This window comes from Toxotes jaculatrix, chromosome 1 (assembly GCF_017976425.1).
Source record: "Toxotes jaculatrix isolate fToxJac2 chromosome 1, fToxJac2.pri, whole genome shotgun sequence".
In the NCBI taxonomy this organism is placed as follows: domain Eukaryota; kingdom Metazoa; phylum Chordata; class Actinopteri; family Toxotidae; genus Toxotes; species Toxotes jaculatrix.
Window position 1 is genome coordinate 21029566 of NC_054394.1, and position 27940 is coordinate 21057505.

Consider the following 27940-nt stretch of genomic DNA (forward strand, 5'->3'; position numbering starts at 1 on the left):
CAGTTGGCTGTTATGGAAGGCAAGGATGCTGGTGTTATGTCTCCTTCAGCTTGAGACTCTCGAGTAAGTGAGCTGAGATCAGGTCACCCTGTACACCACCTGACACAGCAAGTGGTACTCTGATGATGGGTGAGACATAACGAAGAGGCTATGATCAGTTTAAGCTCTGGGATGCACTGAACACCTTCAATTTATTTTTGGCAGCTCAAAGGTGATGAATGTGAGTAATCTCTGAAGAAGGTAGCACTTGTAATTAATGCTTTCAATGTTAGATTGTAATCCCTTGAACTAAGTTTGAAATTGAAAGTCAGCAAAACGCAGTAGTAAGCTCTGGCGGCGCACTTGCACTGTTATCCAACATGGCTGTCATCTTTCACAGTTGGATCCACTTCCCATGAGACTTGCAGGCCCTGCGTCAATCACAAAAATTATTCAAAACAGCTTTGACCTCAGTGTTTTTCAGTGAGAAATGTTTTTACAGTAGGTGGAGCAGCAGAGATGGGTGAGGAGTGAGAGTAGGAGGGAGGGAGTAAAGATGTGGATAGAATGAGCTTTTTGTGGATGCCTCAATCTGTTTTCTAACGCTGTGAAACTCATTCTTCAGGCTGTCGGAGGGGGAGCCACAGGCTGACGCATGTCTCTCTCCTCACACAGAGAGTTAATGGTCACAGCACCTGGCTCACTTTTCTCCAACTGAAATAGAGAAATAACACAAAGCTACAGTCAGGGGTAGATGAATATCCAGAGGTAGTGCATAGTCATTCATTTTTTGGGGGGAGGGGCTGGGGGTGGGGGGTTGACTTATTGCTTCATGCTTTATACTGCAGCACATATTTCTTCTTTCAGTTGTGATACCTTTCGTCTTTGTATCTGCTTCTGTTTTCTTTTTTCGTTTTAGATACTGCTATTCAAAATACAGAATTTACTTTCACATGTAATAATAACAATAATAAGAAGAAGAATCCTGTCATGCGAGAGGCTAGAACCAGATTGTTGTTGACGTTTTTATTGTTTTTGCTCGAAAAATTATGATAAATCAATTATCAAGAAAATGCTGCAGATTATTCCTGCAATTTTATTTCTGCCAAAGTATAGCAGTGTTCAACAGTGACCACTGTCCCCCACCTAAGACCTCTTACATGAAGATAATTAACGAGGGCAAATTTTTGAGTCCTGTTTAATCAATTCTAATGACTGTATACATTTACATTTCCAATGAGGTGGACCCTGTTTCTCCAGAAAATTTTCACAGTTACGAGAACGATTCAGATGATTCCAGACTTTAAGCTGTTTCTCTTTAAAGCAAAGACTGGAAAGACCCAGGAAGTTTATTCTGCATGTGGCTGAGACTAGTGATTAAAGATGTTGTGTTTTTGTTGTGTGATGCTGTGTTTTTGTTGTGTGATGTTGTGTTTTTGTTTCCTATAGTTTCTTATAGATTAAAAAACTTTATAACCATCTTTTTACCTAACGTACAGGGCTGCAACTAATGATTTTCATTACTGATTAATTTGACGATTACCTGAAATTCAAAATGCCATACAACAGTGAAGACTGACCATTACAGTGTCTTGTCTTCTAAAAACTTTAGTCTGAACAACAGCAAAAATAAATAAATAAACAAATAAATTAAAAAAAAAATCTTTTTACAATCACATAAGGCAAATAAAAAACCATCCTTACAACCGAGAACCTGGGGAATGTTTGGTATGTTTACCTGACCAATGACTCACAGCAAATAACAGATAATCAAAACACATTAGTTGCTGATCATTTTTCATAAAATCAACTAATCTATTAACTGTTTCAGCTCCACTCACAAGTACCACTGACTGATTATACCAGGTTTGGCAAACCAGTCAGATACAGAAACAAAACCGAACGCTCTTTCAGATTCAGTGTCAACAATCCATTTTCACTGATATTTCTTCTTACCTTGCATTTAACTGCTTTTGTTGGGTTTTTGTTTTTCTTCTTGTTGCTTGTACCCAGATCCTGTAAAAAGGAGCAATATTGCAGACGTGTCCAAACTGTTCCACAAAGGGCCGTGTGGCTGCAGGTTTTTGTTCCAACCAATGAAGAGCACAGAATTTGACTAATCAACTGTCTGAAGACTGAGATCAGTTGATTAAGTGAGTCAAGTCTGGTGTGCTGCTGCTTGGTTGGAACAAAAACCTGCAGCCACACGGCCAAACAAACTCGCTCTGTACTCATGTGGCGCAGATCTCTAAAATTTAAAAAAGAAAAGTATTCAGAGGTCCCATTGTCTTGTATTCTTTTGTTGAAATGAATCAATGAAACCTAAAAGTGACATAAAGACTGGGTTTTGTGTGTTTGTTGCTGTATGACGTGAAGCAGGTCAACCTGTGTCTACAGGTTTGTTAGCAGCAGGTTAGATGATGCTCAGTGTGTCTGCCTGCGGTTTCAGAGACGTGATTCAACAACAGTAGCTATTAGTTATGTATCTGGTAGTCAATTTATGGATTGATCCAAGTCTACAATAATAGCATCGTCTTACAGTATATTTACTGTTATCTGAGGTTACTGTTTCCATGGTGAATGAGAATTTGCAGTCGTGGATAATAATTTATAATCACTGATGTCCCTGTCTCATCATCTTCTCCTGCACTGAGCAACAAACATTGGTTGTTTTTTTTATACACTGAGAACACAGAATAAATAAATAAATAAATACATAAATAAAAGAAACAAACAAAAACAAAACACCAGGTCAGTAACTTTAAAAAATGTATTTTGCTATACATTGGATATATAACTGTCCACAGTTGAGTCTGCCACAAATAAACCATTAAACATCCTTGTCTCAACAGTGGCTGAGAATTTTAATATATTGGATATGAGCCTCTTCAGACATATATCTGAGACACTAGTTGAGGGTAAAACACAAAATACCTTGGTCACACATTAAACATTTATCCAGTATCAGGCCAGGCTCGGACAGGGGACTCAAAAGCACAACTCAACCCTGGCTCAGGTGAGTAAAGGGAGGTTTATTCACAAGCAGGGTTCGGTACACAGTGGTCAGAAGAATAAGGCAAAGGTATCCAAATAGGCAAACTCGAGAAACACAAGGGGAAAAACTGGGTTGAAAGACACTAGAAAACACACGAGGAAAATACTGCTGGAACGCTTGCCACAAGGACGAACTGGCAGAGAACAAAGGGGAAGACACGACTAAATACAAGAGGGGGTGGAGAGACAATGGGAAACAGGTGCAACACATTAGGGCGGGGCCAGGTAATCAAACAGGCGGGAAACACAGGAGGGCAGGAAGTAATTCTGAAACGAGACAGAGGTTAGAACAACAAAGTAAAACAGGGGCACACAAACTAGAATGACAAGCAGGAATGAAAGCCATAACTAGAGGGGCTAGACGTGACATCCAGAACATAAAAAATACCAGTCCTCAACATAACATAATTTGAAATACAAATATATAATAATAATAATAATGATAATAATAACAATAATATGAACATACTGAAATAGTACTATCACAATGAAAATTTATTAAAAATATATTGAAGACAATGGCTGTGTTCTAAGATGTAAGTATAAGTTTTGTGTGTACACTTGGTAAAAAGTAATAACAGTAATAGTAATGGTCAAATAATAAGTAGTGATGTCAGCTGTCAAATAAAAGTTGTGGTGAAAGTACAATATTTGCTTTTAAGATTTACTGGTGTAGAAGTATAGAGCAGCAGAGAATGAAAATATTCAAGTAAAGAACAAGTATCTTAGATTTGTACTAAAAAGAGTCGGACTCACAATGGGCAGATACATAAAACTTTCATAATCAGTTCTGCAGAACCAGAGATGTATTGTCTTTTTAATTTTGTACTGTCTTCTTCATTGTCAAAATTACCCACAATTCAACTCAATTAACAGTTTGGTTGGAGATTCGGGTGTGATGATATATCCTCATAGTGGCTAATGTAGCCTCTTGTAGAGACGAGGAGTGGGTAAGCTCACTTCTTTCTAACTCCACACCTCCAGATTTTGTCAACATTTATCATTTGAGGCGGTTTAACTGACAAAAAAAAAACTTTTTTTGCATAGGTAGCAGTACTCCCCAAGACCCGTAAACAGACTTTAATGTCTAAAATCAATAGAGTTCCCCTTTGAATAAATTTACTCACCTGACGCATTAATTATAAAACATTTCAATGAAATCTGAAATTTACACATCACAGTATAATCTGTAGATGCTGAGTTAGTGTTCAGTAGATAGTAAAACAGACACACACACACGTCAACATGACAACATAACATCCTGCAATCCTGCATACCAGGTAAAAAGGTGGCAGTACAAAAGACCAGTTGAAAATGTCAAAGTTGAATCTTTTAGAAATATACTGTTCATTTATTTAAAGAAGTGGACATCTCTGCCATATTTCTTAAATATATCATATTAATATAAACACTGTGACGTCTCAGTGGGAAATGAAGTCGTGAGTAACGTTTTTTTTTTTGTTTTTTTTCCCATGTTCACCTCCTGGTACATGGTAAACAGTGGGATTCAGTAAACATCTTATGGCAATAAAATAGAAAAGTATTCAAAAGACCAAATGGCATGACATATTCCGTCAGCAGGGACGGTAATATGCATTACCTGACATCCACTGATGTCAAAAGGGAGGGATGTTCAAACTCACGATATGCCATCACTTCATATTAAATTAAAACAGCATATAATTTTAGACACAGTTAAATGTTACTTGCGCCATTTAGTTTCCAAGGTAACAAGAAGGGTATATTTAGAGTGCACTAAACTGAGACAGAAGAAAAAAGTGTTAATAATCTTGATGGAGCAATTACAATTAGTCAAAGTCAAATAGTAAAGATCAAAACACCTCATCTGCTTACAGTCGAAGGTGAGAGAATGCTCAAGAACAACCACCCAGCTCATTCAGCACCACTTCTGACACTTGCGTCATTCAGTATTTAGTGGCATTACTGATTCATATGGTACAGTAGAGGTTTCACTTGAGCTACTCATCAAGGGAGGTTCAGGGGAAATACAGACGTCAATGGAAAAAGGTGGTTTTTTGTTTTATGTGTTGAACTGTTTAGCCACAATAACCACCTAATGTGCTGTCAAACATTAGCAATACAAGAAAATCAAATAAATTTGAACAGCGCAAAGAAATGAAGATTAAAAGTCTTCAGTGCTGAAAGGTTGTTTCTTCCATCACAGTGTGTGAACTCAAACCTGTCTCTTTAAACACAGTATAGCATAGGACAGCCATTGTTACAGTGCTGTATCAAACCAAAGGTGTTTGTAATGTAAACTTGGAGAGAAACACACAATTCTGTCATTAACAGAACTGAGAAAAACCTCTAAGTCATTTTCTGTATATTTTATTATACAAAAGGCAAATAATACAAAGGCATCAAATACAAAATACAGTCACCTACTTTCATTTGGGTATAATTTTTTTTTTTAACCACATTTACATTTCTTCATAACACCTCAATCTTTAACCAGCTTTCATATAATCTTGTGTTCACATTTGTGGCCCTCGCTTGACTTTGGACAAGTTTTTCAGTGCTAAGGCAAAGTGAGAGAAAGACAGACTGGTGCCAACCTCTTAAATCAATAAGAAATTTTTATATATATTAATCTGGGAAAACAATCTGCTTCTTCTAATAACTGCTGTGTCTTCATTTGATTCATAATTTAAACTGTACATGCTTTTTTCACTCTCGACCTTTGGGAACAGTGTATGCAGCAAAATAGGTTTGGGTCACAGGTCCTGCAGCTCTCAACTGCATTTGATGGTCTTCACTCGGTGAACGGATCTGAATCAGGCCATTAAGTAACCTACATGTGGACCAGGGTTTCGCAGGTCCTGGATGACACTTAAACCAGCCGGATCCCTTTAATGAAGACAATGAGATGCAAGATGAGTAGTGACTTTTAGTGTAATCTAAACTAGGGGACATATTGTTTGGGAGATTAATTGTTTCCTTCACCCAGAGTCCCACAGTCACTGCCGAGTGCCCAAGCCAACCAGTAGGAATCACTAATGCAGCATCAAGGATGACGACCCTCACTGGCTTCCCACCAGCACTGGAATAAACGACTAAGTTAGAGGCACTGCTACCAAGATCAAACCCTGAGTCTCTGCTGTAGTGGGTACACAAAAAAAAAAATCTTTTTTTTTTTGTACCTCAATACAGATTTTTTTTTTTTAACATTTAAGGTAAAAATTTTAAAAAAGACACAATATTATCCATAGCACACAAATGCAGAGGAGAGTTTCTATGTTTCTGCATCACACTCTTTTCTTAACTTATGTTAAGTATTAATTGCAATAAGTTACTCTGGCTGTAAAAAGGTCAAATGTTCTGATGAAATAAGAGAGAATTTCTTTTTTCTCATAATTAAAGTCTGAGTGCAGCTCTGAGTTTAGCGGAGCGTCCTCGAGGATTTTCTTTTACATCGTCCTTTTCTGGGGTGATCACTTTTCTTCGTAGAGGAAGCCAGTAAACACTTCCCCCATCTTTTTTTTTATCCATCAGTTTTTCCTTTCTGGTGCCTTGCTTCCTCGGGCTGAAGTGATGCTGATCTAGATTAGATAAGTCATCTCCCTTGAGAAAACGTTTGACCAGTCTGTCTTCTAACGAGTGAAAGGTGATCACGCAGAGACGTCCTTCAGTTCTCAGTACTGCCTGGGCAGCACGCAGGCCTGCGTGTAGTTCGTTAAGCTCATCATTCACAAGGATACGCAAAGCTTGGAACGTCTTAGTGGCCACATGCGCAGGTCGGTGCAGTCGGTCTTTACGTGCATAGGCAACAGCAGGAGGCAATGATCCTGGAGACAAGATTAAGAGATTTTCAAAGAGTGAGTGGATCTTGTGAAAATTGGATGCAAGACTAATGTACTACATTTTGTTATTACTGGATTTTTTACCAAAAACCAGACTAAAATGTTTAAGATGAAAACTAAATCAAACCCTGTTGCCAAAATTAACACGGGTCCAAATGTAGTGAGAAATGTACAGATGCAAAACAACTACTGATCAAGCTCATGGGCCAAGAGGGTCAACTCTTGAGGAAAAGACTACACAGTCTACATCCACCTAAAGGACAAAAGACACTACTGTGGGTTCAGAAATATACAGGTTTTGGACAGATGAGGGAGACAATTTGAAGTGTCAAAATTTAAACAACCATCCATGAGCAAAGTGAAAGCCTGACATACCGCTTATCAGCTACCACACCGCCAATCCATAACCTGACTCTTGTTACTCTGAGGACTTCTATGTGGCCTAATGACTCATGTATGACCTCCGCAACCCACAGATGTTACCAGTGTGTGAATAACACAAAAGAGGCTGAAATTCCTGGGATCCTAGCTGTTCCAGAGAATAAAAGAAGCCTCCTTCTCGTTGACTGAGAATCACCAGACATATTAGGTTGGTTTAAATTATTAATGCAAGAGGAGTCATTAAATTAAGTTCAAGGAAAACAAAAAAAAGAAGAAGATGAATTGAGATAGCAAGATGGAGCACAAAAAACATAGCTTATTTAAAAATATATACAAGCAGTGGAGGAGGAGCTGCAGCAGGACTGAGCGGCAGGTCCATCAGAGGCTCTGTGCAGAGCAGATGGAGGGTGGAGATGGTGTTGGTATGGCTGATGTGTCACTAAAATACTGAGGTAAATGCAGCCAAATCCCTCTCGTGATCTCTCAGTCCACTGAATGCCAAGTTCAAGTTAAATCTTACAGAGCACAAAACGACTACTCTCCATGTCCTGATTACTGTTGAAAAACCATCAAAATATTGTGTTTTTTGTAGTTATTGCTGGTGCACTCAGTCTTGACCTGCTTTCTGTAAAATAAAGGGTGATTTATGTTTCTCTGTCTCACCACAGTCTTTCTCATTAATACTTCTGAAGCAATTTACACCTGCCTTTAAGAGGCAGAACATTTTGAAAACAATGCCTTACTCTTCATATCTCCTCCAGTTATTTGAGCAATTCTCCGTCAAAATACATGTACAATATGGAGAAAGGCATTACTAACTGCAGACATGCAGAGAACGCTCCAGATGACAGGAAAACTGCACTTACTGGCTTGTGCACCTGTTTGATAAATAACACGCAGGGTGCAAAATGCATCAGAGTTTCGGCACAAAAAGTTCAATAAATGTGGACGTTAGAGGTTAGGGCCAAAACACTAACTGCAAAACTGATTAAAAACCTGCTCTGCACGTAAGTTGGGAAAATTCGATTTATATCAATACATGCAGGGTCCAGCTCGACCAACTCATAACCACCTCTCAGAAGACAAAAGAACAATTAGACACTTATATAGATCTAAACAGAAACTGCAATAAATAGAGAAGTGAGTGATGTGGCATTTCTCTCCTCCTGCACTAAACAGCCCAAGGTGTGACTCACACTGCAATCAATACAATGCCTGCACAGCAAGGACCAGCCCTGGTCTGGCCTCACCAAGCCATGTGCTCTCTCTCTCTCTAATTCATCTTTCAAAGGTCCTACAGACAGATCCATGGAGAAAAGAAGAGATTAAGATGTGTACATAAAGGAGAAATCAGGTAGTTAAGAAGGAACCACAACTTTGTGATTGTATTACATAGGACGACATACAGACTTAAATCACAAAGCTCTTGTTGTACTCTATCTTTGTGTTATGTCTTAAGTTGCTATATTTGATGTTTGTAGCATGCATCTACAAAGGCAAGACCACAACTACATTCCACAAGAGGTTATTAGGACAACAACAGTGTTTGATGCTTTGGTGTTACTGGCTGAACAAAAAGCAGGAGTTTGTTCACAACAGCAGAATAAATGGAGCCAGAAAACATGGACACAACTTTGTTTGCAGTAGCACAACAGAAATATAAATAAACAGAAACACTGCTGGGCTGTTGAGAATGAAGAGTGGCATCATCACAAATCGACTGTTTATCAAACTTCAGTGCTTTGTCACGTCACAATGTTACACAGTACAACTGATTTGAATCCAGAAAATAGCTATTGCTGGAGCCGTGGTGAAGTAGTAACTAATAGCGAGGCTAGCTCCTATTCTTGGTGAACTACATCAACTGCTAGCATGCTGTCTCACTGGGAATAGTGCTAGTGCTAACCAGCGACATTAGCGTACCAGGCTAGTTAGCTGCCAGTCAGCAAGCTAGCTTTGGAGCAATTTACCAGTTTATTCAAAAGAGGTATTTGTACCACTGATTTCTGTCTCATGACTGACTGCAAACTAAATCTCTTTTGTGAAGTAGTTCATACTCTGGAAGAGCAGGTTTATTTAAAATCCAGATGTTGCAGCAAAACTAATATAAGCTAAATCTGATATTTAGCTGTTATAAATGCTGATGTGACCAGGCCATTAGACCATGTATGAAAGTTACATAAATCAGAACTGAACATGCACTTAACATATCTATGCACCTTTAAAACCCAACAGGACAAGAAAAATGTCATTTAAAACTACAGGTCAGCTCAAAGACATAGACATAACATTCAGCCACGGATCTGTATGAAAAGAACCATTTTAAATCTTTGTAAACAGGGTTATTTTGTTGCCGTATTGTGAAACTCTGCAACAGGCTAATGCATTTTAAATGGGCAGCGATAGCATCTTTGCTAATGTTATATTAATTCAAGTAGATCATCACACATTTACAGTTACAGCTCTTGCTCTAGGTGGACATTCATAGCTTCTGGTGTCTCTAAGTCAGTTCATCCATGTCCTTCCCCCTGGCTACTCAAACACACACACACACACACACACAGTTAAGTACTGTAAAGGGTGATTATGCAATTTACTGGGTTTTTGTATTGAATACATTTAGTGTTGTAATAAGCCGAGGTTTTTCTCACTTGATACTTGCCATTCAGTTACATGTTGGGTTGAATTTGTGTGTATATATATTTATATAGATAGAGACAGAGATATAGATATAGATATAGATATAGATATAGATATAGATATTTAAAGCTGTGCATACGCATGGTTCTGCCTGCTCCACTACTCGTTGAACCTGTCAATGAATAGATCAGAGATGATGCAGTGCAATATAATGGACTGTGTTGTATAAAAAAAAGGAAAAGTACATCATATCATTTTCTGCACTATATATTTTCATCAATAAAAATGCATCCATTTGAATAAATATTCACTGCTGTGCAATGTGTAAAAAGGGTAAAAAAAAAAAAAAAAAAAAAAAATTAAATGAGGAGAGAGAACACGTGACCAGAAGACCTTCTCAATCCCACCAAGTCCCTAAAGTGGTTCCCCCCACCCCCTCACACAGAAGTCCTCATAATTTCTCCTGTGACTGTACATTTTTCTGTCAGCATCACTGTCTCAGTTGGTCACAGAGCCACACCTGGAACTTTCTTAAATCGAGACCTCTTGGATTGTTCCAAATAAATATCAGTGGTGACTCGCTTTGCTCTTCAAAAAAGATCAAACAGCTGCTCTTACTCACACCTGTTCTCCCAGGGTGACACTGACGCACATACCACTCTGTGCAATAACCATTAAAATTACATCTCACTCGTTCAGCAGCTCAAATCTGGAGGCATACGCCTAAAAAAGACAATCAGTCAAGACAAACAATGTAATCCCGGCTTTATGCACGAGTGTGTCGTGTGTGAGCATATGTGGATGTTTGCATTTGTGACAGGTCTGTGTGCATATTTGTGAATAGAGAAACGGGGGAAAAGAGGGGATAAAACGAAAGCAAAAATGCAGTGTGGAAGGGAAGAGATATGAGCTACTGTATGTGAGATACTGTTTGTTTTCAAGGCATTAGCCACATTCTGCTCCAGCCACCTCCAGCTCTGTGTTTGTCTCATCTTTATCTCTCAAAGCAAGGTGTAGAAGACAGACACCCAAAACACAGGCAGGAAAGAGGATGATGACTGAGATTACAGTCCACATAATTTTCTGAGACAAATACGTCCCTCTGGAACACAGCCTTAACAACTCCACTCGTGTTTTATTTTCCCTTGCAGCCTCCAGAATGCTGTGGGGAATTAATCAGGATAGTGTCTAGCTACCTGCCACCACGCTGGCCAGCTGCTGTGTCCGGGTGATGGGGTTGACACGGCGTGCCTCCACAATGGCTGAAGCTATTTTCCTGGCATATCTTTCTTCCCCGTATGCAGTGAGGATGGATGCAAGAGCCTGTTGATCTAAGGTATTCACAACGTCAGCAGCGCAGGGCATGTCGAGGTACCTACGCACAAAGAGAAGCCCAATTAAGCTGCTTGACGTCACGTCCTTGCTGACAGTGGCGAATCCTGACAACTCTGAGATACAGCTGAAAACCTTTATGGCTGACAGTTATGAATAGACTGATTGTGAGGGAATGAAAAGAGATATGCAGCTTGTGCAATAGCTTAAAATGAGGTTATCTTACCTTGTTTCTTTGCACAGTATGCTGACATTGTACAATAATTTCTGAAAATATTCTGAAGCATTAGATTGCTATATGCAGTTAATGCATATAGCAAGATATATATATATACATACACACACACACATATATATAGGCTTGATAAAAATTAGAAAGGCAACCACATTATTGTAGAATTCCCTCCCTCAGTAATATGGAGATATGATGTTGCCATAATTCAAATAAAAATGAAAATTAGTAACTGCATTTTGCTGTCTTTATGGCAGAAAAAAAGCCTTTATTCAAATAGTACAATTTAACCTGAAAATTATCCCCTCTGAGACTATTGAAGCAAAACATTTGAGGCTACACTGACAGCAAAAAAAAAATTTTGATACCGATACATCAGGGGAACATTTTTGACAAGGTAACATTAAATTTGGTTATTGTGAATTGTGAACAAGATAGGTGAATTTATCAGTCATTACTTCAAAGTTTATTTTACCATTAAGTTTTCACACACAACGATACAAACCCAATCATAACCATCATAATTACCAAAGACAAATTTCTGTAAATTCCATAATCCATGATAAAATTATCATTATTTTGTTACACAGGAAAAACAAATGGCAAGGGGCATGGTAATATATTTTTGTGGTAATTCATTCTCACGTTGGCATTTTAGTTTTTCAAGTCAATAGGAATATAAGCAAGAAAATTAAAGTCTATGAGGTCCATCCTTTCCAGAAAAACTTTATGTTGCACATCTCTTACCTCTCTCCATCCATTCTCATATCCAAAGGCCCATCTTTGCTGAGGGCAAAGCCTCTTTCCGCCTGATCCATCTGCATGGAGGAGCAGCCAGCATCCAACAGGACAGCATCAATGCTGCCTGGCTGAACGTTCATGTTAGACAGCAGGGCCTCAAGCTCGCTGAATCGGCCAAGCAATGGTTTCACGCGACCACTGACGAAAGGGAAAAGAACAGCACAATTAGACACTGTTGTCTAAATACTGGCCTTATATTGATGGAATTGGAAATGAAAGGCTTCACTATTTTGCTGACCATTCAGATCCAATGTTTTCAAAAGAACAGTAAAATTTCATTGTCATGCCTTGACAACAATACCTTTAAGATATGAGAGGAATAAGGTTTGAAAATAGTAATAAAAAGAGAATAAGTGAAAAATATATCACGTCAAACTTTGTGTGACTGCAAACTACATGCCTTTACCATTGTTCTTAATGATGTTGTAGTAATGATGATGTAGTTAATAAGTTGAATAAGTACGTAAGTGAATAATACGTTTATACAACAAATACAACAAACTGGTTGCTCGCTTCTTCTTTCTTTCGTTTTTACTGTTGGAATCAAAAACAGTGAGAGGACAAGAGAAGAATAAAATTGCATGATATTTAAATAAGGAACAGAAAACAGAGGCAACAGGTTTAATAAAAACAGACAGTTGAAAGGGATAAATAACAAACACAAATAAACACTTCATGAAAAGTACACAAAACATAACATAGAGCTGAGATAAAGATTATGGTTATCAATGTCTACAATTTTGACTCTGAAGTATAAAATGCCTTTAAAAAGATCATTTAAATTGTGGAGAGGAGGAAGTGAACACCTGTAAGCTGCCCAGTAAAACCACAGTCTAATCTCCACTAGAGCAGTTTGGGGGTTAGGTGCTGTGCTCAAGGGCACCTTAGTCTGCGCCATGAGACTAAGGTGATGAGGAAGCGAGAAGCACTGCTCTTTCACGTTCTCTAGTCTTTAGGTCACAGCTGCCACTGAATGTGAAAGGTAAGTAAAGTTCCCTCTTTGATGCATGGGAAATGCTGACTATTCTCCATATTTTATGTTTACAGCATCATATATACGTTGTAGAGAAAAAAACACCCACACTCACCATTTGACAAGTCATTTTAAGCTGTAATGTTTAAGGGAAGATACAATTTTCAGTTCAATGGAAACCCACAGCTTTCCGGTCATTCTTTTAAAATCAAATTAGATATTTCCTTGGAAGCAAGCTAAATGTCTTAGCTAGCCTATTGAGATCCTTCCTTGTCTCTGACAGAGCTGTGTACTCAGTCACTTCCTCATGCACGAGTGGTGAGATCCTCCAGCCACATTCATGCATTTTTCATGTGACCTTTTAACATTGTGTGAACAAAGATGATGGCAGAAGAAAGCAACAGGAGTTAGCATCTATACATTAGTAGCAAAAGGTCCTCTGCAGCCTTCCCCACCCATCTGGTTCCTAGATGAAAATCTGTTTCTTGTGAAGTTATTACACACTTTTGTTATTAATATAACAACAGTTCTAATTTTTTCTGTTTTATTTAAACTATGATGGACAGGATCAAATATGAGGGGTAACAATGCTATCATTTTGCAGTGATTCTTAGCAAAGCGGCTACTGTGCTATGGACAGTGTAACATGTCCACTGCCCCAAGATCAGTGAGAAAGGTTTTCTTATGTTCAGAGTAACATGACAAGTCGACCTAACGTCAGGGTAACAGTCATTACCAGATAGAGAAGCATCCTAGCTATTAGCCTTTGTTAGACTGACTCCATCCATCTCTTGAAAACACCCACTTAAAGGTGCTATACGCAAGTTTCCTCTGCCGCGGTTTTCTCTGCTGTGGATTCTTGCCGGTAATGGGTGGTGATGGAGGCGGTGATGATGGTTGCTTGCCAAGAGCTTCAGCCATCGTTGTGTTTACAAAGCAAGAGGTTAGAATAAACCCTCTGAGCAGCACTACCTTAACCTCCTCTCATGCTGAACTGGGGGCAGACTGGACGCTACAGTGACTCACTATTGCAAAATAGTATTACAGCACGGGACAGGCCGGGGCTAGCTGTTAGCTGCATGCTAACTTCTATATTAACTACTGTACTACAGCACTTTTTACTAATATTTCTCTATTGTATCAACAGTTCTAACAGCTTTCGTAAGCAACACTGTCTCAATTTCTTTTACCCCTTGCGTTAACATTAGCCAGCACTAGCTAGCTAACGTGACGCATGGTCTTCTTCCGGTGAAATTAAAGAGAGTCTCTGCTCTTCAATATATGGAATGCCCTTTCAAATACTTCATTTAATCTGATGTCTCATCCAAGCAACTAGCAACCTGTGCACATAGATTGAGTCACTGCTCTCAACACATGAACCTCCATCTGGACAAGAAGGCTTTGATTTTAGTGTATGCCTACCACATGTAAGCTGGAGCACAATAGCCACTCACCACTCAGCACACAAACTATCATTAATTATCTCTCCTTCCTGTTGTATAACAAATGCACATCTGGTGCACCTCCGGATTAACTTTAGTCAGAGTGTCTGTAAAACTTAGTTGCCAAATGTGACTAAATGGTTGCAGACAGTCTATCTATTGTCATTAGCTTCCAAGTAGCTGCTGCTCTATTGTTCCTCTATAGTTTTATTTAAGTTTAGTTTATTTCAAGTAAAGCAGCACCAAAAGCACAAAACATTTTAGAGTAGGCTACTGTGTAAATACCAACAAGCTGCAATAGTAAAAACAGTGAAACTAGGTATTGATAGAATATAGATCGTAGGTAGGGTCAATACCCTTCCCTTCTCAGATATTTTACTAAATCTGAAACTTGCCTGTTTTATATACATAACAATGACTCCACCTTTCTCAACATTAACTGGGGGCTTTCAGGGAAAGAACACAAATTGGCAGGTCCTCTATTTCAAAACCCACTGAAGACAAAATGGCAAGGGAGCATCTCACCCACGCTACCAGGGCCTCCCCTTGCTTTGCTGTTATTCACTATCCTGCACAGTGATTAATTTGTTGAAAAATCTATAGTAAAAGCTTTGTTCTTCTCTCCCATCACCTGCACAATCCCTTTCTGTTACTGCCTCCTCAGTAGCACTCTGCCCACCATCTTAAATTTCTAATTTTTTTTTTTTTTTTTTTTTTGATTATTCAGACTTGCAGTATAAACTTTATAGTGAGAGTTTACAAACTTTTTATGTCATTGGCTTTAGAACACTTTAGCCATTCTGGATTTTAGTTGGAGCCTACTGACTCAAACAGATGGAATCAGGCAGTGGTGTGCTGATGATAATTCTGTTGTTGCCTCAAACCTAGTTGCTTACTTTGACTGCGGTTTGGTGATTCAAAGGTAGCATACAGTGGGTTAATCGCTTTTTTTGAAAACTGCTCGCTCTGACAGTTGGAAACAGTGAGACTGAACTGTAAATGTGCAGCCATAAAAGACTTGTGGCTGTACAAAATAACAGGTTTTCTCTGGTACTAATGTTGGAGCAGAGACACTGTTCTCCACTGCTGAACTAGTGTTTGCAGTAAATTACACATTCATTTCCAGGGTTTTCCCTTCGTTTTCAGAGGGATGAAGTGCTGTCTGGGTTTTGGGGGAAATTTCTTTTGACCATTATCTTCACCATATTTGTGAAAGAAAGCTGGCCACATTTTACTTATAATCAAAAGTTTCAAAGGATGCTCTCAGCTGCATTTTGGATACATATCAATCAATACATATCAGTCACAATACATATCATTGTTAGCTAGCAGCTAACAGTTATCCCCCTACAGTGAATGATCAGCTTATCTGGTAATGGCTGAGGAGAGAGCGGACAGAGCTCCACTGATTGGTGGGCAGTGCCCGCTAGTGAAGCTATGACCTTTTCGATGAATGTTAGACAAGTTAGGGTGGTACGGTATAAAACACCTGCTGAATTCCTCATTTTAATAGTCTTGGGGAACAGAACTTATGTCAACTGGTCTATGAAGGGTACCTTCTCTGTATAACTGCAGACAAGACACATTCTAGTGGTGTTGTCAGTGCCAGCCACAATACTGACTGGCAAAAGACGGTGGAGAGCTATGAGTTAGGCAGGAGTTTATCTTCAGATGGAGTGGGACTTCATAGCTTTATTTGAAGGCAGCTATGGGAGGAGTTTGTGTTACGTATTACCACTCTTCGTTGAAGCACGGTTCTCAACCCTACCCAGTTAATACGCATGAATAGGAAAGGTGAAAATGAGTAGACTGATAGGATAGTAGACTTTGAGGCAATACAGTCAAAGTCTTTGTTATAACTAATTACTGTACAATACTGAAAGCTCTATCATGCTAATGAAATGTTTACAATCAACTGCATTTCCATTACATTGTCATGTTTTACACAAATTACGTCTACTTTTTAAGTACTGAAAATTCAAATTCTGAAGTCTGAGTCTGCCCACATGCAGGTGATGGACATACCTTCCACTACACACCGTGACTTCTACAACATGTTTTTGTAAGCCACTGAAGCATTTAAAAATATGCAAAACAGTTACATAACATTCCTAAATTATTAACTTCTTTATGTGGCTTAGACACAGCGTTGGAGATATAAATGCCTTATGTAAGGTCTTATATTATTAAAGAGGACAAGTTTCAGTGGTGTATGTGCTGAGGTCCAAGTGTGGGCTCATAATTGCTTAAGAGATCTACGCTATTTATAGTTGTAGCACCCCACAACATTGACATCATGCAAATTTCTGTTATTCTGGCATCTCACTGGATCAACCTAACACTGAATATGATTTTCCCTAAACTCACATAGAGACAGTCCAAATCTTTGCAGATTGAACTACGGAATATGTGAAATGCCAGTGGCAAAGATTACAAACCAGTACTGATAATACTAGAGTTAGACAATGGTCAAGCAAACCACTTATAACGTTGATACATTCCCATTTGGGCTGTATAATCCTCTTTTAGTGAAGAAATCACACGCCCAGCAAAAGAAAAAGTTATGAGTTGAAATAAAGTCCGACTGTCAGTTGAATTCTCATACTTCTTAGTCACACTGGCGGCAGTTGCAGTGTTGGTCACTGATTCACCACTGACCAGACTGTTTAACTATTTGATATTATTTAACTATTATTACCATTCAACATGACTTGACAACTATTTGATGGATTGCCAGAAAATCTGGCACATTTATTCAGGATGACTCCTAACGACTTTGGTTCACCGCCGACTTTTCCCCTAGCTCGACCATGAGGGGACATTCTGTGGCATGTCTCTACTATTGGATGGATTACCATGAAAACTCTATCAACTTTGGTGACACATTAACTTCTCATAAGGGGCCATGGTCAAAAATTAGACAAATCAATAAACACTTTTAAAGCCAATACCAAGAAAAATGACATTTCCATCATCCTCAGCTGTGCTGTGTGTTCTTGTCCATCTGGAATAAGGGAACACTCAGTGAGGACATCAAGAACCTTCACAGCAGCCTCAGTTTGAGTGCATGCTCATTCAACATGATGCTGCCTCTTCACATATCAAGCCTGAAATATTCCCTTGTGTTGACCTACTCAGTTCCTTTACCTGCGTCACTGAAGCCTAAGACAAGATGCTGATTGATTGCTTTCAGCAGGGGAGCAGTGATGAAAATATCTACAGTCCAGTGAAGAAAAAAAAAAAAGAAAGACGCTACAAACACAGCGTGTACACACGCAGCTGTTCAAGATGTTGTATGATGGACCAGAAAATATATAATAAAATCATTTTTTTTCAATCATCATGTAAACGTCACGTTAATCGCTCCTAACCACCACTACTACCGCTCTCGTATCAACTGAAAATTGATCAACTGAAATAGACAGATGCTACATCTCCGACTACTGACTGGTTATGGCAACAAAATAAAAGAATTCCTCCTCCAAGAAATGGGCCAATATAAAGATAAAGTCAGGCTAGATAAAGTGAAACACAACATGAATTTAGTCAGAATATCATTACTATGTACTATTGCAGAAGTGCCAAAATCATATATATGTGACATAAGGTAACTTATAACTCAGCTTCCTGTGCCAAAGTTTTCAGATTTGACTGTCTGAATGTGATAGCCAGCATGTTAATTGATGTAAAACCAACAAAGTGCAGCATGCCTCTAAAAAGTCAATATCATATCTCATATCAGTCTGTGTGTGACCCCCATATGCACATATGTAAATGCAATGTTTGCCTGACTTGGCTTTTCAATAATGCTTGGTGCCTTTTCAGATTTATAACATTTACTGTGGGCACAACTGCTGCGGTGTTTCAAGTGCTGGGAAGTCATAGCAACAACAAGAACGGTGAAAAGCAGAGAATAGCAAGGCTCAACATGGAGGAGACAAATCCCATTAAAGACATGGGTGAATATTACTGAAAGAACAGAGGGTTACTTTCATAAACTAATGCTTTTTAAATATAATGTACACTAAACCTGGGTTCAGATTCACACCAACACTCAACAGTTTGCACTGAGGTTTTACTTTCCTCAAGACATGGGAGTACAGAGGGGAGAGAAAATCCTCTAACCCCGTTGTGTGGATGCACTGCGTAGGCTGCCAGGGTCTTTTACTCAGGCTTCCAATAATATTGGTTAATTGCTAGATTTCTCTAGCTTCTCTCAACTTGTATCACGAGTAGGCGTGGAAGAGTTTACAGCAGGGGTATATTGCTGTTGACAGAATACAGTGTTCTCATTCTCTCTCTCTCTTAATTGTCATTCCCTGCTCACAGGCACATTTCTCTGGCAGATTCCCTTGAGAGAGGTTTCCCCAGAATCTACGTAAAAGGATTCCTTCCCACGCCATGGTCTTAGGAACATCTCATTTTCATCCTCCTGCGCCTTGCTCATGCACACACACACTCCCTCTCACCCTGGCATTGTGTCCTCGTGTCTCCCTGTTCTCTCACTCTCGTGTTTTCATTTTCTTTCTCTCTCTCTCTCGCTCTCTCTCTCTCTCTCCACTTTTTAACTTCTCTGGGCTTCTCTCTATCCCCCCCCCCCCCCCCTCATATCTTATAGATCCTCCGTGGGAGGCAGCATCTCCCTCACACTGCAGGCGTGGGCCCTTACTCTGACAAATGACATGCCGAGCCCACCAGCTTTGCGTGGGGGGAGAAAAGCTTTAAGTTAAGAAGGAGGAATGGATTTGATTGGATAGTGAAACTCAGGGGCTGTATCTTGGCAAGCAGCATTTGATCGGGCTCAGGCAAGAAGTGAGAAACACAGGGAGAACTGCAATACTATATCACACCTACAGTATGTTTTAAAAAATAATGACCACAAACCAAACACTGCTCGAAATGGTCAAGCTGTCAACTGTGACAATAAAAACTTATGGTAAAACATTAACCATGGCATAGTGTAAACATTTGTCTAGGCAGCTTGTGGCTTTAACTTGTGTTGTGGTCTAGCTGATCTTTTTCAATAAATCACTTACGAGTGTTCCTTGGCTAACTGCTGGGCCAGAGAAATTGCTGCAGGATCTCGGTCTAAGGCCAGGACTGTAACTTCAGGAACCATATTCAGTATTGCTTTGGTATGACCACCACCTCCAAATGTCATGTCCAGGACCACCTACATGCGAGAAAGCAAGAAAACAACAACACTCTCACTCTCTCATTCTCACAACAGGACTCCATATACATGATTCATCATCATCAGTTTATCATCACAATGTTAGATCTTCATTTGTGTGTTTAATTCACAGTGGTGCACAGACAAGTGTCATTTTAAATCAGATTTTTCTGAACCTGACTTATCTCAGGGTAGTCAATGTCCATGTGAAAGCTGAAAATAATTCAAAATTACAAAATTGTCTTTGTAAAGTGGAAGTGTCATGCTCATAATTCAAGTATAAATGTTGCATGATGGCAGTTTTCTACCCAATTTTATTCACTGTTTCCTTCTTAAGTGGTTGTGGCTATTGTTTCTAAACTAAAACTAAAAGAAATTCTTCTCTGTACTGAAGATAAAACAGATTTTCAGCTCACAATGTAATGTAAAAAAAAAAAAATTACAATATTCTGCTTATTAGTCTCATATCCTTTATAAGAGTGAAACAGTAAGGTTAAAAATCCTACTACAAGTTCTTTTTATGTTGTTATTTTGTTCTGCCCTTTGCATTTTAAAAGGCTGTAACAGATTAAAAATTTATTGTGGGAACAGTTATTCTGGAAAAACCCACTTACACATGATAAACATGACAGGGTCAGCATTTGTTTAATCATTCTTTAAATTAGCCATGATGTCTTGCAAGTTCTGGCAAATGTCGATTTTTTCCCTTGATTTATTTTGAAGTCTCACGGCAGTATTTCTGTATGCAAACTAAACTGCTAGTTATTCTCCCCTTCAAAAACATAATAAAAAGCAAGACAGTTTCAACCTTTACCAAAACTAGACATTTTGTTATTTCTGAATCAATATTTCAAATCAGCTGAAGCTGTTCTGATCAATATTTTTATATGAACAGTGAATCAAATGACGATTAGTAATGTCTATTTGTGAAAGGTGCTGGTTGTACCCACAGAGAATTATCACCTGACTGCAGTTCCCCTCAGATCTGCTGTGCAATTTTAGCATTTATAGTGCACAAATTTAGTTTACTTTGGTTCACTCCCACTGCAATTGAATTACTTTAATTATGATTTTCCAAACTGTCCAACCTGACGAGCACTCACTATCAGAGCAGTGCCTGTAAACCAAATAAATATGGCTGCCTCACATCAGTCAAAGACTGTTGTTCAGTGTAAGTCAAAAAAATATAATGGATATGGTTATTATGTTAATGTACAGTATTTTAATCCTCACATGACCAACTGTAATCATACAACCATGTTGATGATGTGAACATTTTCGAGTTGTTAACATGGGAATCTTTCCCATCTCTACCATCCATTTATCTATCTATACTGACCTTTATCAATTCAACCCACGGGATGACCTGATTAAATAAGTGTTTTATATAAATATATCCTGTATGATGTAAAGACGGCACAAGCTCTGCCAACCCCATCACTACGAGAAACCGTTGACACGTTCAGCCCACGGTCACCAGTTAATGAGGACACTTGCTGATTTGAAACACCGTAGTACAGTGGTGAGTTCTTTTCTTTCATATCCCCTCCTGTGATGGACTGAGGTGTTAGCCTCAACTTTTCCTACCTATAAAAACACAGGTATTCTTTTGTCCTGATATTACAACATGCTGCTCTGATTAATTATGTCGAAGTGAAGGTGTGATGTGATTGAGCTTAATCTACAGATCCGGACGAGTCTCATCTCGCGATTAATTTAATTGTGAATTAGTGCTCTAAACAGTCAGCTGGCCCTATGTTCATGGACGTGCTGTTGACTTCCTGTGCAGGATGGAACCAACATTATAACATGCTGCAGGAAACCCTGTAAACCCACCACACACTACCTGCCAACTTATGTTTCAGTGAGTCCACATACATTTTCAGGCTTTGTCTCATGCTCTCATGCTAATCCAAAAATGTCAAAGAGAAAATAAAAAGACACAAGTCCTTGACAAAAAATGTTAGCTAGGTGTTTATGTACCTTATCAGGCATTCCAGCATACTTTCAATGAGAAACAATACTGGACAAGCAATGTATGAAAGTGCATAATTTAAAAAAATAAAATCTGCTTTCTGCTTTCGCTCCCACTCTAAAAACATTTTTGGTGCACAAAAACAGTAATCGGTGAACAACACTGTATAACTACAATAATAAGCACACGAAAAGTAAAACAATGCAAGCCCATTCCCTTTCAACAACTAAGATTTTATTTACGAAGCGCATTCAGTGTGAACCAATAGATGGCAGTACAAGATAATGATGATTAGATTATGACAATATTTACTGGCTTTAATCTAGTAAGATTTACCAAAAGGTCTGGTTGGTAGGATAATGTCATATTCAGGTCTCCCTGCTTTATCTCATCACCATATTTAGCCCTGCTGATGTTTTGAGAATAGATGAAAATTATAGACTAGACTATGTAACTACACATTTAGGCTGTGACATTAGCATTTCGCCAGCATTGGCACAGCAGTAAAACAAAGTATGGGGATAGGTCTGGCTATGCGAGACTACGTTAACATTAGCTAGTTAACATTTACTGCCAATTGCTGACACTTTTAGGTAAGGCACCAGACGAAAGTCATTTTAAATTCTATAGCATCAGAAATGTTATCATAACCAAATTGATGATGAGTGCTTGTTTGGTGGCAGTGAGCTGAATATTATTTCACGTTCCTTTAACAAATTCATGATTAGCCTTCAGCTGTCCAAGGCTATGTGTATGTAGGTGAGCCCTGTATGCTTTACAGAGGAGGAGAGTCCTCTTATTCACCACTTGAACACCAAGCAAGTCTATTTTCAATTTTTCAATCACAGAAGCAGTGACTTTCTTTGCCATTTTATTTACTGAGGGCGGCGTTGGTGACAGCCCAGGATTTGGGTTGCTTTGGGTACATTGCAGCAGCCAACTTCACTGCAGGTACAGGATTGCCTGGCCTCTGCCAGGTGTCGTAACACTGTTGCGTAGTAGTACGGACTCACAGTTACAAATAGTTACGTATGTAGGTCGTGTGAACAACAGTGTGTGGCAATTTTGGCCCCGCATTTAAGGCCCCAGTTAATTTCTGACTCTAGCCTAAATTTTTCATTAAAAAGTCCTCTCAAGATGGTCTTGTAAAAATACAACTAAAACACTCTGTGACACCATAGAAATGGTACTGCTCACAGTGCCACTAGCATGCTGCTCAAGTGCAAGAGAGCTGTTGCGTCAGAAAAATGAAAATCATGAATAAATGGGAATATCTAAATGAAAATCACTGGTTCTGCATTGCTGGTCCTTTAGTGTGTTGTGATTTTGGTGGTGGATGTCGCTGCATTTGGCTACAATGATTTTTGACAAGCACTGTGAACACTATCATTTTCAAAGCGGAAATATATATGTGTGTGTGTGTGTGTGTGTGTGTTAGCTCTCTACTGTGTTATAAAAAATCTGTTTTGTGAAGAATTCCTTATTGTGAAAACTTGGACTTTTGTAAGCCTCTAATTTCAGAAAAACGTTCCAGAAAACATTCTGTTAATTTACCTTAAACCATTCAATCATATCATGAAGGGAAGTGAATGGGAAAATGTTTTATCAAGGAAATGTCCAATACCTGCCGACCATTCCGCAGCATCTTTGCTGTTTGTCAGGTAGCTGTTAACTCAGCTGTATCCATGGTATAAGACTTGCAAAGCAGAAAACATCTCCTGTCCAGGTATACTTCCTTATGTGTTTCTTGACTGTCACTGCTACAAAAAAAAAAAATCCCCACCCTGCACTGACTGAACAGTCTGAGATTGTCTGAATAATTGGCTTGATTATTCTTTACTTTTTATTTTTTGCAATTTATGCTCTGTGATTTATTATAATGTCAGCAAATGGTAGGGAACAGATGTAAAATGACACAAAAGGAAATGCCAGCTATTCCCCACAAAAACATTAAACCTGTCGATCGATAGTGACGTTGAAGGTGGGGTGTGTGTGCGTGCATGTGTGAGGGAAGAAGTGATCAATGGCGGTTCCCTCTCCTTTCCAGCGCACAGCAGCAGATGGGGAGGGGGTGTGGGCTAGTGGGATGAGTCACACGCATAATGAACTTGCCTGTTGTGCTATTCAATACAAAAAAGGAAAACGAAAACAGAAACACAAACAGCAAAGTAGGCTGGCTTTTATCGAAACCGTCGACACAAGCAACCAGGAGACAAACTGGTCCTCTACTGGAGTGTGCAGCACTTGTCACAACAATCTTTTGTCACATCTTAAGGAAGCTGTGGCCAAAAGAACAAAGGTAAAGCCTATTTATTTTACTGCTGCAAATGACAGAACAGACTGCCAGCAGATGCTCAATATTCTCAGAGGTGGTTGGTTGGAAATATAAATACTGTATATTCACATTTGTATCACTGCTACGCTTAACAGAGACACTATCCATCTTTATGAGGTTTAATACAAGTTGCACCTCCTTCCCTCACTCACACACACATACACACACCAAATAAACTAAGCTAAAAATTAAGTGCATGCAACCCAAAATTGAGAATTGGATGTTTACAAGGTCATTTATAAGGTAAATTGAAAATCTAGTTCCTTCGCCCTGAGGGAAAACAAGCTTCTTCAGAAAACTCTGAATGCTGCTGTGAAAACCTTCCCTCTTTTCCAAAAAGCCTGCTTCTTCTGCCACCAGATGGACAAAACAACCTCTTGAAAAGATTTTGTAATAATGGGTTTGGCATTTGCGATGATGATTGACACCAAACTTGGCAGTGAGTCATTCACATTGATATTTCATACAGAGGGTTGTCGGCAAGGCTCTCACCTAGACCAGGCCTTCCCAAAGAAAGCAGCAGACTGGAATTAAGCCGAACACGGGTCATCTTAGACTCTAAATGCCGAAATGATACTTAAAATAAAAGTAATTTCTGTAGTCTATGTTTTGCACTCTTTTTAGGGTGTGTAATATCTGCCTTTCCCAGCAGAGGGAATAGGAGAGTTAGTAGAGGTCCGAGTGGTGCAGTCCAACAGTGAAGCTGCAAGGTGCTATAATGCAGGACACTTCAGCAGTCACCCCACAGCATTCTTAATGAAAGCTTTTCTTCCCAAAAGGAAAAAGGTAAACACATTATAGAATCTCATTTGGTATGTTACATCAAAAACATGGGTAAGAGCATCTATTTAGAGAGATACAGCAAACATATGATGTGGGAAAAACATAATTTTTGCATTAATGAGATTTTACACACATAGTACATACTCATACAACTGTAAATAATATCCTGACCATATGGAAAAAAGGGGCCTCATCTCAAGTCTTCTTATGGTTGAATTCATTAGGAAAAGGGAAACAGGAACCTGAGAGAAGCCTGAGTACTCACCTAAATCCTACTTGTGACTCCCCAGCCCAGGTCAGTTACAGTGGGAGATCTAAAATGTCATTGAGGGGAGTTTTTACAGATCTTGTTACACTAACACACAGACCATTAGGGAGACAGATACACAGGTACAGGATCGCTTTTCTTGTCGCGTCCGTTGCCATGGCAAGAGTGGAGGTAACCGGTTTGCATTTCTTTCTCTGTCACACAAAGTTCATGGCGAGATACAAGTGCACACGAATTTGGCAGGTTTGCGACATGAGAGCATGTTATGAACAGACAAAGGTGGAGGTTGTGATTATGGGTATGACGGTGGTTTTATCGACTGCCAGTGGTGAAGTGTCTACATACCCGGTCGAGGCTTTTGTGGACTTGACTGTGGATATAAATCTCACACTGCGGCTATGCTTAAATTATATCAAGTTTATTTTACAATACTTTTTAACAGCATGCTTATGCCTGTATCACCTCATTACAGCTTCAGTCTGTTTCTCTACCTCTGCATGCTGGTTTTAACTTTACTTGGGTGTAAATAAGTTTTTCCTCTCTCTACTTCGTTTAGACAAATGTCATAGGTGTGTGCATTGATCTTGCAGATAGGAGGTGGAGAAGGTGGTGGGGGTGGAGGGTGCACAAAACAGATGGCCAGTGAGAGCAGACAAACTCAAAAGGCATGAAAGCTCCCCGCAATTACTCTGTCAAGAGATTATGTTGATGGTGATCAGTGATGTCTGAGATGCATGTGGCCTAAATTTAAAGTGTACTAAACATACTACCTGTGTGTCTGAGAGCAGAAGAGAGCGAGTGAATAAGTGATACAGGAGTACAAAAAATGTTGACAAAACTCTTTGCCAGAGGGCTCCTTCCAAATGCCTTTCTATATGTTAAGCTAATCTCTCTTTTGTCAAAGGAATGCTGCAGAGTTACGACAAATACTTTCATTCCTCATCTATTCAGTGCTGTTTGCACTCTTTTGGCACGAGTTTAAATAAAGGCACCTGAGGAGGTATTTGAGCTAGGTAGGACAAGACACGTCTACACGCGTAACAACAGTATTTGCTCATTTGCCTCCAAAAACACCCATGTGTAGTATGTCAGATGTAGGTCATTTCCAAACCAAATCCAAAATGAGGAAAGAGGAAATGTTGTTTTTTTCTCTGATTTGGTTTTAGGATTTGGGCTTTAAAAACTGCATAATGAGACTTTAAAAACTCCAACCAACGTGAAGGCTCTTTAATGGTTCCATAATTCAGTCCTGTAAGGGTGTGGAGTTATTTATGACAGGGTTGTTTTTCTATAACATGTTTTAACACTCAAAGTAAACACACCCGTGAAGATATAGCAATATGGGTTTTGCTTATAGCTATGCAAAGCATGCGGCTATAGGTATGCACTGTCCGTTCTAGTCTGTGAGCCAGCCCCTCAGTGCTTCTGTTGGTCCAATACTTTGGCCCACAGTTAAATGTCATGAACACTGAATGGATTATTGCCATGAAATTTGGTTCTGATATTCATGCTCCCCAAAGGATAAATTCTAATTTGGTGAATGTTATCATGCTAATTGCACGTGACACATGATTAAATGTGTGCTGGTGCAAAGCAAATAAGAAAGTGAGCTGAAAAGGCAAATGAGCTGGTAAAAGATAAACAAAAATAAATGTTTTATTTCCTCAGTTGTTTTGAAGTAGGGTTCAGGCTAGAGCGGGGCCGAGCGGAGGTGATCTGATTTACTGAAGCCTGACTTAAGTCAACCTACAAATAATAAAGCCAAGCCCCTTTTTAAGACTGGGCCATGCTGCTTCTTTGGTCACCCAAAAGTCAGTTAGCTGTACTCATCGGCTTGTGCCCAAATGCACAAAACTTGTGCCAATTGTGTTTTTCATGATATTAGCGGGAAAATTATTGCTGTGTTTACATATGTTGCTCATCAGTGTAAGTCACTGCCCTGTTACCTGCACTGTTCACATCCTTTTTAAATAAGCTGACTGGGTCACGCTGTTTGTTTTGCTGGAAATGCTCCTGGCAACGTGTACGCACAGGTATAACAAGGCTGACAGAGGTTAACACTGCAAAATCTGCATAAACAAAATCTAATGAGGGCATGATGCTACACACAGGGCTACTATATAAATTCTAATGACATGTTCGCACGTGTTTGTGAGAAGTGCACACTCAACTAATGATGAATTCAACAATTCATGCTCCTAAGAAGATACCAGATCCAAAGGGATGTCTTCACATTGCTTATTTTGTCCTGTCAATTAAAAGAAAAAATATTCAGCTTATAGTGAAACAGTTAAACTACTAAAGAATTCATATTTGAGACCACCATAGCTTTCACCATTTAATTTTTGATTAGTTTGTACCAATCTTGATCTAATCAATCACTTAACACCACTGCCATGATTTTGTAAAGGAAGCAACAGCAAGATGCAACCGCACTGTCGAGCATCTTCCCCTGAGGAGAATGTGACTGAGCAAGAGAGAGGCTGGTAGTAAATGTGTATCGTTTACTGTACAGCCATATCCACAGAGGCTCAGTGTATATGCTGCAAAAAATGGGACTGTGCTGCCTTTAATGGCAGCCACGGGCACTTAAAGTAAGGATCACTGAGTAATGCCCAGGACTAAAGTTTTGATGTACACTACTTCAGCTACTAAGAGTTCCTTCACTTGCTTTCTTTGCTGGGAAAAATGTTGACAAAGTCACAAATACCGACTAGGCATTCATGGGCATACTTTCTAGCCAGTGTTTTG

The 27940-nt window shown here is 39.1% G+C and overlaps 1 protein-coding gene across 3 annotated transcripts in view; it reads right to left on the bottom strand.

The window, feature by feature from the left end:
* Window positions 1–4403: 4403 nt before the first annotated feature.
* mettl15 (methyltransferase like 15) overlaps window positions 4404–27940 on the bottom strand; it is a 40057-nt gene continuing 16520 nt past the window's right edge. For all 3 annotated transcript variants that reach the window (XM_041041318.1, XM_041041327.1, XM_041041311.1), the window contains exons 3-6: window positions 19692–19828; window positions 12187–12378; window positions 11072–11250; window positions 4404–6839 (exon numbers count right to left, since the gene is read on the bottom strand). In XM_041041318.1, the coding sequence (XP_040897252.1) occupies window positions 6409–6839; window positions 11072–11250; window positions 12187–12378; window positions 19692–19828 (939 nt within the window). In that variant the 3' untranslated portion in view covers window positions 4404–6408. The remainder of the gene's footprint in view (window positions 6840–11071; window positions 11251–12186; window positions 12379–19691; window positions 19829–27940) is intronic.